This window comes from Suricata suricatta, chromosome 6 (assembly GCF_006229205.1).
Source record: "Suricata suricatta isolate VVHF042 chromosome 6, meerkat_22Aug2017_6uvM2_HiC, whole genome shotgun sequence".
NCBI lineage: Eukaryota > Metazoa > Chordata > Mammalia > Carnivora > Herpestidae > Suricata > Suricata suricatta.
In genome coordinates this window covers 88353922-88367997 of record NC_043705.1, presented here as the reverse complement: position 1 = coordinate 88367997, position 14076 = coordinate 88353922, and the positions used below count along the sequence as shown (strand labels likewise).

The following is a 14076-nucleotide window of genomic DNA, read 5'->3' as shown; positions in this document are numbered from 1 at the left end:
TCTGATTCTGGTTCTTCATAAGCACAGTCAAATCTTTCAAACACAAGGACACATTTATCAACCCCATTTCCATTAGCATTTCCTGTCTGAACTTCCAAAGTTTTTTAAAAAAAAATGTTTGTTTATTTATTTTGAGGGGGGGAGGGGCAGAGAGAGAGAGAGAGAGAGAGAGAGAGAGAGAGAGAGAGAGAGAGAGAGAATATCCCAGGCAGACTCTGCACTGTCAGTGCGTAGCCGGACACGGGGCTTGATCCTACAACTGCGTGTAGGGCCATGACCTGAGATGAAATCAAGAGTCAGATGCTTAACTGACTCAGCCATGCAGGCACCCCTGAACTTCCAAAGTTTAAAGATAATACAAGCGTGCCCGAATTGGAGAGCTGAAATATTTCACACCCAGAGAAAAAGGTGAAGAGTGAAGCTGCGTCAGACAGGGAGAAGAGTAGGCCAAGCTCCCAATGAGCTGAGAGGTGAAGTTCACATCTTAGATAATGAAAGAGCTTCACTTACAGCTGGGAAGCCAAAGTTGCTCCAGAAGAAAGAGACCACTTGTGGGTTTGTAGCCACTCTCTAAATTCCTGGCAAAGGCAAGTCAAATGCGGGGAGTAAACAAACTTCCAGATCTAAAACCAGATGGCGGTTGGCGACACAGGCACAACAGTTCCCACCTCACTGACTCCCTTCCTTCTTTTTCAAGTAAGCTCTATACCCAACAGGGGATTTGAACTCATGACCCCCAGACCAAACTCACAACCCCAAGATGGAGAGTCATAAGCTCTACTGACTGAGCCAACCAGGCACCCCTACCTTTGCTATTTTTAATGTGCTACCTTTCCTTTGTTTGCTCTTAAAGTTTTGTTAGCATTAAAATTAACTTGGGTTGCATTTTAGTTCTCTAAATTGTAATATACTTAATTCATTTGGTCCTATTTTTTCAGTAATTCTATGAAACCACAAATATCTAATACAATGCCCACAACAGTATGCCTATCCTTAGAGAAAAACTGACTGAAATTATGTGTTAAAGATTTTTCCTAGGATTTAATCACCTCATTTTAAAAATGGGTTCCAAAGAACCCAAGGAAACAAAAGACTTGCTTCAAACTTCTACAAACATAACTCAAATTATATGTAAAATATGTTATTTTTAAGAATCATCATAACGAGACCCCACACATCAATTGTTAAATTTCAAACATACAGATCATCATGAAACATGTTCATCATGAAACTAATCACGGCAACATTGGAATGAAGCTTCTCTTATTTGCTCTATGCACAATGAAACTTAGGGAACTTCTTGAAATGGGTCATTGATTGAGAAATCCAGAGTTCTGGCTGGTGCCTTTCATTAAAACAGGCACTATAGAACACTGTACCCAGTAAATACACAAATGGGCACTATCCATGTCTGGGCCCCATTAAATGTCACAGCAATCTCAGGTGCACCTGCTCAGTACATTCTCTCATGACAAAAAGTTAACAATGCTTAGTGAAAATATAACATAAGTCACAATATCAGAAGACATAATTTACTGTTTAAGCTTTGAGTATAGTTGATAGTGATTCAAACTTAAAAAGTCTATAGAACTTTATGAGACTCTGAGTAATTTACTTTTGTTTTTTAGTGACTGTACAATCAAAATAAAAGAAAATGAAATGCTGAGGCTGATACTTTAGTGTTCAATGTAAGGTATACCTAAAAAAGGAAATTCAACCGTTACTTATTTTTGAGAGAGAGAAAGAGTGCAAGCTGGGGAGGGGCAGAAAGAAAGTGAGATAGAATTTGAAGCAGGCTCCAGGCTCTGAGCTGTCAGCGCAGGGCTGACACAGGGCTAGAACTCACAAACTGTGAGATCATAACCTAAGCCGAAGCTGGATGCTCAACTGACTGAGCCACCCAGGTTCCCTGCGAGATTCAACTGTTAAAAAAAAAGTTTCAGTATACTGGTCTCATCCAACAAACACACTCATTTTATAGATAAAAAAACAAGAAATGGGGAAGTCAAGTGACTTACTTAAGGTCATATGAGATACAAGAGGTAGAACTAGAGCTTTTTATTACATTATATGGTTCTAGTTAACAAAGCTCTCATTCTAGAATTAAGTCTTCTATTAGGGGAACTTTACTTTCTCCCTAACACCATTATAAAGTCAAAGATGTGTATCACACAACTGTTAATTGAGTCTGTGGTATTATAAAGCCTTAAGTATAATGAAGTCAGTACCAGGCCAATGCAGCTTACATTCCGAGAAGATAAGTAATGTTGAAAAATAACCATGATAGCATCGCCTGGGTGGCTGTCAGTTAAGCGTCCAACTTCAGCTCAGGTCATGATCTCATGGATTGTGAGTTTGAGCCCCACATCAGGCTCTGTGCTGACAGCTCTGAGCCCGGAGCCTGCTTCAGATTCTGTCTCCCTCTCTCTCTGTCCCTTTGCCGCTTGCACTCTGTCTGTCTCTCTGATATAAGTAAACATAAAAAGACTTAAAAAATAAAAACCCCTGATAGAACAGTTTTATAAAAATCAGAGAAAGAAATGTAGACACAAAGGGTATAAACTTTCAGTTATAAAAAGTAAACTCTGAGTATCTAATAATGTACAACATGATGACAACAGTTAATAGGGTATTACAGACTTGCAGGCTGAGAGTAGATCTTAAGCTTGTCTCCAGGTGGGAAAATGAAAATAAGGTTCAGATTTATTCAGTAATGAAAGATTGTCCCTGTATTGGAAGTTAGCAGAAAAGAACTGGGAAAGTCTGGATTTTGTATCTAGTACAGCGTAGGAAATAATCACATTCTGTTAGTATTAGATCTACCTAATTTTCAGTTTAAAGAAACTACAGAGGCTAGAGGAATACACTAAATGACAATCAGACAAACCCAGAATGTGGTACATTCTACAATACTCTTCAAAAAAAAATGTCCTAGGGAATATAAGGGGAGGAGCTGTTCTAGATTTTGAAAAATTAAAGACAAAAACAAATGCAATGTCTACATGCTAAATAGATCCTAATTTGAAAAAAAAAAGCTATAAAAGGCATTTTAGTGACAATTGATGGATTCTGATTATGGACTTGGTCTTAGGTAATAATCTTCTTAGGACTGATAATGGTATTTGCATGTTGAAGTGTCATGATGTCTGTACTCTCAGTTAAACACACACATGACATACACACACACAGAGTTTAATCTAAGTGACAGATATTCAAATGTTTATTGTATTAATTTTTCAATATGCTTGAAAATTGTCACTAAAAATACTATAATCTTGATAAAGATGATCTAACCCATTCTCTTGAACAATGTAAGAAACAGAGCCCAAGGTACCACAGACAATGCAGGCCTTTTTTCAAGAGATTAAAACTCAGGCAGGTCTGTAGAATCTTAGCACAAACTCTTTCCATGTGCCAGAAATCTAGGACCAGAGACAAAAACTGGTCTGGGACAAACATACACATACATGCACATATTAAAAATGTGTTTAAAATTTATTTATTAGTAACCTCTACATCCAATGTGAGGCTGGAACCCACGACCCCAAGATCAAGAGCTACATGCTTTTCTGAATGAGCAAGCCAGGCGCCCCATGTGCCTGTAAAACAGCGAAACACATTCCTGATGCTTAATATGGGACAGTACGATTAAAATTACAAAAGAATAAAAATCTGCTAAAGATTGTAACACCTTACTCCATCAGAATTTTGTATGAAATAATCTCCAAATGCAGCATTAAATGGGAATTAGCTAGTTGGATGTACACAATCCACTTAAATATCATCACCTATACACTGTCTCGCAACTGGTCTGTTATGGCAACTGTGCCTTCCAAAACTCTGACAACACATCTTAATAATTTCACATTTCACCTACTCCTCCACAAGCTTCTTGCCAGTCCTCCAAAATGCTGTGTTTTTTCATATTGCTATACAAGTGATTTCCTGCCCTTCTTTGTCTCTATCTACTCCTCTTTCAAGACCAACTACTTATATCACCTCTTCAGTGAAGCTTTCTGACCCTCCTCCCCACTCTTCTCTGAACTTCCATAATACTTTTTTCATTGCTGTAGAGGCTTTTAAAAATTATTTTTAATGTTTATTTTTGAATGAGAGGAGCATTTGCAGAGGAGGGGCAGAGGGAGGGGGAGACACAGAATCCGAAGCAGGCTCCAGGCTCTGTGCTGACAGCTCAGAGCCGTCAGTGGGCTCAAACTCAAGCCATGAGATCATGACCTGAGCCAAAGTCAGATGCTTAACCGACTGAGCCTGGGGCACCCCACTGTAGAAGCTTTTCAAACTTTTCCTAATTAATGTATGATTCCTCCACTGGACCATAAGCTACTTGATATCACAGAGCAGGCCTTATTTATGTGGTTAGCTACAAGTAATGGCAGTTAGAAATAATGAAGGCTGGCTATTTCTAAAAGTTTCAGTTTAAAAAATAAGGTGTTTGCCCTGAGTTGAAAGTGACAGTTTATCATGAAGCCTAAGTGAGCTGGACTATCTGTTGTTCTGCCTCTTTGATACTCTTGTCACAGAGTCCACAAGCATGGAAATGATCTGAACCAGTGCAAAGAGGCCTGCTCTGGCTCATACCTATGAGCCACTTATAATGCAAAAAAATTACCTGAAGGGTTTTCTTTGAGGACTTCATGAGAAAAGTTCAAAAGTCACGAATTCATTATTTAATCAAGTCCTGAATCAACGTATATCAAGACCCCACTCACACAAGTAAAATTCACTTAAAATGACTTTCACACATTACAGTTTTTTTCTTTAGGCATCTAACTTCAACAGAAATTCCATTTCTGACAACAGAGCTATAATGGAAATGCCTAAAAGTTTTACTGCAAACACGCAAAAAAAAAGCATAACACTCAGTTGTATACTCAGCAATATTTAATCTCTCAGCTCAATATATGGAATATATTCAAAAACAAACTTGATTGTTGCTGACTGCAAGTCAAAGTGGCTGATGTAAGGCAAATACATGCTGATTGTTCCTGGCCAACGCCCATGCATCTTAAGTACATACACATTAGTAAAGTTTCAACCTATGGTCCTTGAACTACCAGTGTATCACGAGGAGCTTGCTGATAGCCTAGTATGCCCAATAAGCAGAAGCAGAAAGCTGGGTAGGGATGGTGAGGGGCGGTGGGAAGAATCAGGTGCGATGGTCCACCAAATGAAGGTAAACCATTCTGGTGGTCTGCAGTAAGGAAAAATGAGAGAATCACTAAATCAGCAAATTGATCTTCATGCCCAACTAATATGATCATATTGTTTAACAAAATCAATCTAATGCTTTCCTACAACAAGAATGTGTCTTGGTCAAGAGCCACAAGATACATAACTAATTCATAAACACAATGGCAAAAGTTCCTTACTGCAAGTTACTAAAACTCAATAATGGTTCCTATTAGAAGACTCACCTGAGTATAGTGCCACTAGCAAGGGGCTGTCAAAGCTCTGCATTTGCGGTAAGAAAATCAGATTTTAAAAATAGGGGCACCTGAATGGCTCAGTGAGTTGCGCATCCAACTCTTGATTTCGGCTCAGGTCGTGATCCCAGGGTTGTGGGCTGACAGCATGTTCACTGCTTAAGATTCATTCTCTCTTCCATCCATCCATTCATTCATTCATTCATTCTCTCTCTCCTCTCTCTCTTCCCCCCACCACCGCCGCTCCCCCCCACTTGTACTTGCTCCTCCTCCTCTCTCTCAAAATAAATAATAAACTAAAAATAAGAATGTTTAAACAAAAAAAAATAGGGGCTCCTGGCCAGCTCAGTCGGAACAGCATGCAGCTCTTGATCTCAGGGTTGTAAGTTGAAGCCCCATGTTATGTACAGAGATTACTTAAAAATAAAATTGAAAAACAACACACACACACACAAAAAGTAAAATCCATCTATTAAAATTTCTCCATAAGAAAGAGAGGTGTTACAAGGGGCGCCTGGGTGGCTCAGTTGGTTGGGTGGCCGACTTCGGCTCAGGTCATGATCTCAAGGTTTGTGGGTTGGGCCCGAGTCCGGCTCTGTGCTGACAGCTCGGAGCCTGGAGCCTGCTTCGGATTCTGTGTCTCCCTCTCTCTCTGCCCCTCCCCCGCTCACGCTCTTGTCTCTCTGTCCCTCAAAAATAAATAAAACGTTAAAAAAAAAAAAGAGGTGTTACAGACTAGGGTTATCAAAAGTCAGAATGAAGATGCTTATCGTTTCTAATGGCAAAAAGATTCTACCCATAATATACAGTACTATCAACTGATTCCTAAATAAAATCAGAGAAGAAAAAAAACCCAAAAACCCAGCCCATTTAATATCCATAGCAAGAATCTTTAAAAATACCATTCTAACATAAATTCCAAGATAATCTTGACTAGGAAAAAATGTCAACCTTTTATTTGCCAGAAAATTGAAAACAAGATTGGACTGGCCAGGGTAGCTTATTAGGTAGGGGTTACAACATCCCATGTCTATTTTTAATATAAACTGGAGTGCTTAAATCTCTTCCCAAAGAGGATTCAGCTTCCCCCACATCTCAGTAGTTTCCAACGGTAGTGTCCCTGACCTAAATTTAGTTCTCCTACCTACCAAGTCTTCCTACCCAGAGTTCCACTGGATTTCTGACATACACCTTCTTGCTGCCTATTTTCCTTTTGGCCTCTCCCCACAACTATACTCATTCTGGTAAAACCAAGCACCCTCTGCTTTATACCAAGTAAATGCCTCCTATTTCGTAGTATGTCTGTCTCTTTCCAATTGGTATAAAATTTTATGCATCCGACTTATAAAGCCTGAGAGCTACCAGCCCAGAAAATATGAAAAAATTTTACTTTAACTATCACACTAGGAAGAAGGGCAGACTAGCCTTCCGCCTTCCTCATGCCCAATTCTACTTCATTTTTAATTATAGACCCAGTCCTAAGAGTAAAAGCATAAGAAAATTCCAGAAACAAACCAGTTAGATGATGTGTAGAATATATGGGGCATTGAGAATACACAGGGCAAAGATATGAATGGTATTCTTGGTAAAGAAAGAAAACAGTGTTTTGTAGAGAAACGTGTTTGTTCTTAAGTATCCAACCTCAAAAGGGCTACTGGTATATTCTGGGGCTGGATCCCCAAAAAGTTTACTTAAGTATGATGTGAGTATTTCTGCAAACACCGTACTATAATGAGAAGTTACCAAAACAAATTATTTTCTGATCATTATAAGAAAGGCCATGTGAAATTTTCATGACTCGATTCTGAGTACTTTCCTCTTCTTTTCACTTACTTATAGCAGTCATTCACTTTTATACCTTCAGTCAACCTCCCGAGAGACTCCAAAATCCACATTCCTAATCCTGAACATCTAGGCGTTCCATATATAAACTTCTGCACCACCCTACATGATGTCCCAACTTAAAAATTCTTGTGTCACCTGAACCTTAGCATACTAAAAGGCAGACTACAGCTTGCCTCAGATAGATCTTTCTTATTTCCCAAAACCTGCCAAGCCACCTCAATATTCCTGGCCACTCAGATTCACAAACATGGGACTATAGCTTTTCCCTAATTTATGACAGGGCTACATCCCCATAAACCCATTGTAAATGAAAAAAATTAAAAATGCATTTAATACAACTAACCTACAGAACATGATAGTTTGGCCTAGCCTACCTTACATGTGCTCAGAACACTTACATTAGCCTACAGTCGGGCAAAATCATCTAACACAAAGCCCATTTTATAATGAAGTGTCAAATACCACGTAATTTACTGAATACCACACTGAAAGGAAAACAGAATGGCAGGAGTATCCGTTGCTTTACCCTCATGACTAGCTGGGAGCTGCAACTTTCTGCCTCTGCCCAGCATCACGAGAGTGGCATACCACCCATCATCAGCCATGGAAAAAATGGAAATTCAAACTCCGAAGTAATGGTTTCTACTGAATGTGCACGTATCACTTTGCACCATCATAAAATTCTAAAATTGGAAAATCCAAAATTGAGCCACCGTAAGTTAGGGACTGTCTGTATTTTACTTTCTTGTCTATAGCCCTATAGCCAATAAATTACCATGTCATGCCATTTTTTCCCTAATGGGTTCCTTGCTCTGATCTCTTCCCACTGTAAGCAATCCTGTGCCAGCCTTCTCAAACTTTAATATGCATAGCAACCATCCGAGAATCTAGTTAAAATGAAGATTCTGGTTTACTAGGTCTGGGGGGCCTACATACCCACAGGTTACCGCAAAACTACTGGTAGTGGGACCGCCTTTGAGCAGCTCGGATCACTGTTTTCTTTTATTCCCTCAGCACTTGCACAGTTTATCCTACAGTGTATCTATCTGTTTACACAGTGTTTTATAGTTGTCTCATGTGTGCATATTTTATTAGGCTTTCCTAAAAAAGGATTTTGACATACTCAAGAAATAAGATCATGATTCCTTTTTTGGAACAGCAGCAACCAATCCAACATTGGGCATATTGTGGGTTCTCAATGCCTTTTGATTGTAAAATGCTTCTACAGAAAATGTAACAATCATCTCTTGATTAAGAAGTTGAAGTAGGTTTATGGATTACTTTTGTCAACTTTTAAAAAACCATTTCACTGCTAATCAACCTTTTCAACACATAAGATGGAAAATAAAATAGCTTTCTTTTCATAGTTAAGAAAGCAGATGTTAGTTAAGATAGACATGAATTATTGGTTATACGTTTATTCTTTCTTCATCAGCGAAGGATTAATTAAATATACATTTAAAGCAAAAACCCGGGCAACAAAAGAAAAAATAAATTTGACTTCATGAAAATTAAAAACTTTTATGCATCAAAGGACAGCACCAAGAGAGGGTAAAGATGGGCACCTCGCTAGCTCAGTTGGTAGAGCATGTGATTCTTGACCTCAGGGTTAAGTTCAAGCTCCCCATTAGGTATAGAGATTACTTAAGGTGGGAGAAAGTATCTGCAAATCATGTATCTGATAAGGGTTTAATATACAGTATAAATGCCTCCCACAACACAGTAACAACAAAACCCAAAACAACCCAATTAAAAAATAGGCAAAAGACTTAAATAGACATTTCTCCAAAGAAGATAAACAAATGTCCAAGAAGCACTTTAATTAGAAGATGCCTAACATCACTAGTCATTAAGGAAATGCAAACCAGGAGCGCCTGGGTGGCTCAGTCGGTTAAGTGTCCGGCTTTGGCTCAGGTCATGATCTCACAGTTCAAGCCCCGCATCAGGCTCTGTGCTGACAGCTAGCTCAGAGCCTGGAGCCTGCTTCACATTCTGTATCTCCCTCTCTCTCTGACCCTCCTCTGCTCGAGCCGTCTCTCTCAAAAGTAAATTTTAAAAAAACATAAAAAAACTATTAAAGAAAAACAAGAAATGCAAACCAAAACCAGTGAGATACCACTTCATACCCACTACAAGGGCTAGTCATTTAAAAAATGGGAAATGACAAGTATTGGTGAAGTTATGGAGAAACTTGTATGCTGCTGGCAGGAATGTAAAACAATGTAGCCATTGTGGTAAAGTTTGGCAGATTCTCAAAAAGGTAAACCATTTAACTGAGCAACTTCATGCCTATGTATATTATATCCAAAGGAACCCAAAACAGGAACTCAAACAGTTCTTTGTACACCGAAGTTCATAGCCACATTATTTTATTCACAATAGCCAAAAAGTGGATGCCCAAATGTCCATGTAGAATGGATGGAGAAGAATGGATAAACAAAATGTGGTATATACATACGATGGAATATTATTCAGCCATAAAAAGGATGAGGTAGTGATACTTGCTACCACAGAATTAACCTGAAGACACGATGCAAATTGAAATATATCACAAACAAAAGGGTAAATACTGTATGATTTTACTTTGATGAAACATCTAGACTTGGCAAATTCATAGGGACAAAACTTGGATTTAGAAGTTAACATGGATTGGGAGAGGAGAGAAGAGATACTGCTTAATGGATCTAGAGTTTCTGTTTGAACAGATAAAACATTTCAGAAATACATGAGGACGGTGGCACACTGTGAATGTAATTAATGCCACTAAATGGTTAAAATGGCAAATTTTATATTTTATCACAAATTTAAAAATGAAACTAGAAAAAAAGAGAAACTAGCATTTTTTATCATAGCCCTTAGTTCAAGTTCTGACCGCCATTTATAAACAATGCGATGTTAAGCAACTGAATTTCTCGCGGCTTCAATCCACGCATAAAATAGAGATATTATCCATGTACCAGAGTCATTGAAGACTGAATGAGAAAACCCAATTACTGAGCACAACATCTGTCTGGATATATGGTAGTTGTTATTATTCAAAAACCAGTGTTAGTCATCAAGTAGGTATCTATAAGGCTGCTATAAATGGATACCCAAAAGAATTCCACGATATTCTTAAGACATTATGAACTAAAGAAATGAATGCCCAGCAGTCAGTTATCCTGCTGTAAGCCTGGAAACTCGTGACCACCAAGGGTTAGTCCTCCTGGGATATCACTGAATATGCAAAACAAAAGATACACCCAGAAAGTGAGAACCCACTTTCTACATCATTCAGTTCATCAAAGAGGTAAACAAAATAAGAAAAGTTAGTTGACTGTCTTCAACTAATTTCATTTTACTGGGTTTTTTTTCCCCCTACGTATTTATTTTTAAAAATCATGACATTTGATTCCTTAGCCAATGCCATGGACTACAGAAAGCCTCGTCTAGAGGTCCTGAGTTCCAACCCCAGCATCACAATGTCATCATAATAAAGCAGAGAACTATACAGAATATGCTGCCTAAAAAATGTTCTAAGAACACGGAAGCTTGAAGTGAATTTTTAAATAATTACATATAATGTACATAATATATTTGTCTTGATGAAAATTAGCTTTTAAGAAATGGTCAAACTAGCTGAAACTCAAACACTGAATTCTAGGCAAGATATGCCAGAGGAAGATACTACAAATGATTCCAAAATAACATAAAACACAAATCTTATAATGTGGATTAAGCAATTTCTGTATTCCACACTTTTGCAAAAATTTCCCAAATTCCTTCAAAGAAGTAAATCCCTTAGTAAGGAAGTTTTTCTCCTATATGCAATTACTTGAATGCACAAAAGACTTAGATCTGAGGGAAAGAGAAAGTGCAGTATCTCAAATGGTCAAAAAGGTTTTTATAAGGTTACCTGATATTCAAGAGTACAACCAATCTAGGGGCACCTGTGTGGCTCAGTCGGATTCTGAGCGTGACTCGATTTCGGCTCAGGTTATGATCTCAGCGCTCAGCGTGAAGCCCGCTTAGGATTCTCTCTCCCTCCCTCTGCCCCTCTCCCCAACTCACACATTCTCAAAAAAAAAAAAAAAAAAAAAAAAGTCAAACCAATCTAAAACGGTGAGATTTGAAAACACTGTGAATGTAAAACTCATGAAAGGCATCAGAAGACTATTTTATTACATGTTGATAAAAGAATTTTTCATAACCCAAATGTCCAAATGAAAACTACAAACTATCATTTTATGTTTGAAAAGCAAAGGATCTGTGCCAATGCCCTTAGGAAAAGTTGTCTTTCCCTTCTCAACAAAAACCTACTATAATAAGCAAAAACTATTTAATGTGTTAACCTAAAACACTCACCTGAGCTAATTCCTTTAAACCGCAATTAACTCTTAACTATCATGACAATAATGAAGAATAAAGTCTTCTGTAATTAAATTCTAAAAACAATCTTTTTAACCCACGCAGCCCCTTCCTCCACTCCATACATGAGGCCCCTACTTTCTCATCAGAAGAAGTTAATGTTCTAAATTTTACTTTAGAAAGTTAGAGTGCAGCTTAAGGTCCAGAGATCTCCATTCTCAAAGAAACTAACACTATGGCTATCTAACTAGATACCCCTGGTAATAAATTACTAAAAGCTAAGACTTCATGCTATTAAAGGCCCATGCTAATAATGCCTGGCCAGTCATAGTCACATTACCAAAAGGCTTTCAATAAATTGGGTCAAATGCATTACCAAGAAGAGAAAAATGCTTAGTAAAAATTTTAAATGAGTGTAAAAAAATTAAATTTAACTGAAACTAAACACTACCAGAGCAGCCTGGCTGGCTCTGCCAGTAAAACATGTGACTCTTGATCTCGGGGCTGTGAGATTGAGCCCCATGTGAAGTGTAGAGATTACTTGAAAAATATTTTTTAAGTTTCTGATTTTGAGAGAGAAAGTGCAAGCAGGGTAGGGGCAGAGAGCGAGGGGGAAGAAAGGAAATTCCAAGCAGGCTCCATGGTCAGAGCATGGCCTGATGCAGGGCTCGAACCCACAAACGGAACCCACAAACGGAATCCACAAACCGTGAGATCATGACCTTAGCTGACACCAAGAGTCAGATGCTTAATCAACTGGGCCACTCAGGCACCCCAAATTTAAAATCTTAAAAGAAACTAACAAAACCCACGAAACACTATCTATAGCACATACTAGTATATTTCATACTAGTATACTTCAATTGCAGGAAGAATCATTTTGACCCCCAATTTGAACTTAACCCAGGGCTGTTTTAAATCATGCCCTTTTTATCTTCTGCTTCGTTGTCACTGGGGATCTCACTGTTAACGTGCTACCAAATAATAATGCCATGATCCTTGATGTGTACTATTAAGTAGTGTTTTCATGGAATGTTTTTTTCACCACACACTTCACTGGACTCTCAAACTATTTGTCCAGGCTTTAATCATACTGGAAACCCAAAGATTCTAATCAAGTGGCAGGGCCAACTATCATGTAATTCAGGAAATGTAGCAGCTACACGTCAGGCGTACACAGTTTACAGCTGGAGCTCCAGTGACCAGGCAAGCAATTGGTCTAAAATAAAAGGCTAGCTTAAGAAAAAGTTGTAAACCCTCTCGTCCCCAAACGATTTAGTTTAGTAACTTATAAATACGCCTTACATTCTAAGACATCTAACAGAAGACTGGTGTGGAACCAACACTGTCATCTTTGCTATTCCGAGCTGTTTCTTCTTTAACTACAACATGCTGCCCTCTGCACCAGCTAAAGAGCGGACTCAGCCAAAGGTCAATTAAGTAAAGGGAGAACTAATCTTCCTGTTAGACTGTTACACTATTATGCCGATGGAATTAAAAGGCTGTCCCCCGCGAACTGCTATTTACAGTAAATGAGAAGTGCGTTCCGTGTTAGAAAACTTTTAAAGCACTGGGCTAAGTCGGACTCCTGTATTTGTACTTTCAGCCTACATATTTTCCTTTACGTAAGGCGGATAGGAATTTAACTAGCCCACCCCGACAGCAAGCTGGCCCAACACCCGCAAGCCGTAGCAAGAAGCCACGTTTTCCTCGGGCGGACCGTTCCCCCCACCCCTCCTTAAAATAACGCGTGTGGCCACTTGAGACTTCCCCAGCCAAGCTCCAGAAACTTGCAGGTTTAAATGGCCAAACTGGAACCAACCAGGGCAGCTGTCATCTGAAACTCGGGAAAGCTGAGCCCGGCCAACTCTGCCGAACGAGGAAGGGTGCGGAGAGATGTGGCGGGGCCCGTCGGAGGGAATGCATTAAGCTCCCCTCCCCAACCCCCCATCCATTCGCTTTTCTGCAACCCCAGCGCCGCCATCCTGTTCCTGAATAATTAAACGGGCTGGAGAGGGGCTGAGGTGGCCAAGAAAGGCAGTTTCTGGTCCGAGTTTCCCGAGCCTAGGCGGCGGGGTCGGGAGGCCGAGGGCTACATCCCCGGCGGGCGAAGGACTTTCCTCGGGGGCCGGGAGGGCAAGGGGCGACCCCGCGGCCGGTGGGGCGGCCGGAAGCGGAGCGCGGGGAGTGACGTGGAGGAGGGGATGACAAAGGGGCTCCGGGGGCCCCGGCCGCGCGGCCCGCGGGCCCGGGACAGGTGGCCGGGCCTGGCCGGGAACAATGGGGGGCCGAGGCTGCCCCCTGGCGCTCACCTACCTCCGGTGCCCTCCGAGTTCTCGTTGAGGCTGCCCGAGGAGTCGTGCTGGGCGCCCACACACCCGCCCATGGGGGCCCTCGGCGCCTCGTCCGCCACCTCCAGGCGCTCGTCCGGCCCGCCGCC

General features: G+C 40.1%; 1 protein-coding gene across 3 annotated transcripts in view; it reads right to left on the bottom strand.

Annotated features, from left to right (window-relative positions):
* The window catches only part of UBTD2 (ubiquitin domain containing 2), a 60003-nt gene extending 45933 nt beyond the window's left edge, over window positions 1–14070 (bottom strand). For all 3 annotated transcript variants that reach the window (XM_029942856.1, XM_029942857.1, XM_029942855.1), the window contains exon 1: window positions 13953–14070. In XM_029942856.1, coding sequence (XP_029798716.1) covers window positions 13953–14022 — 70 coding nt within the window. In that variant the 5' untranslated portion in view covers window positions 14023–14070. The remainder of the gene's footprint in view (window positions 1–13952) is intronic.
* Window positions 14071–14076: the final 6 nt, after the last annotated feature.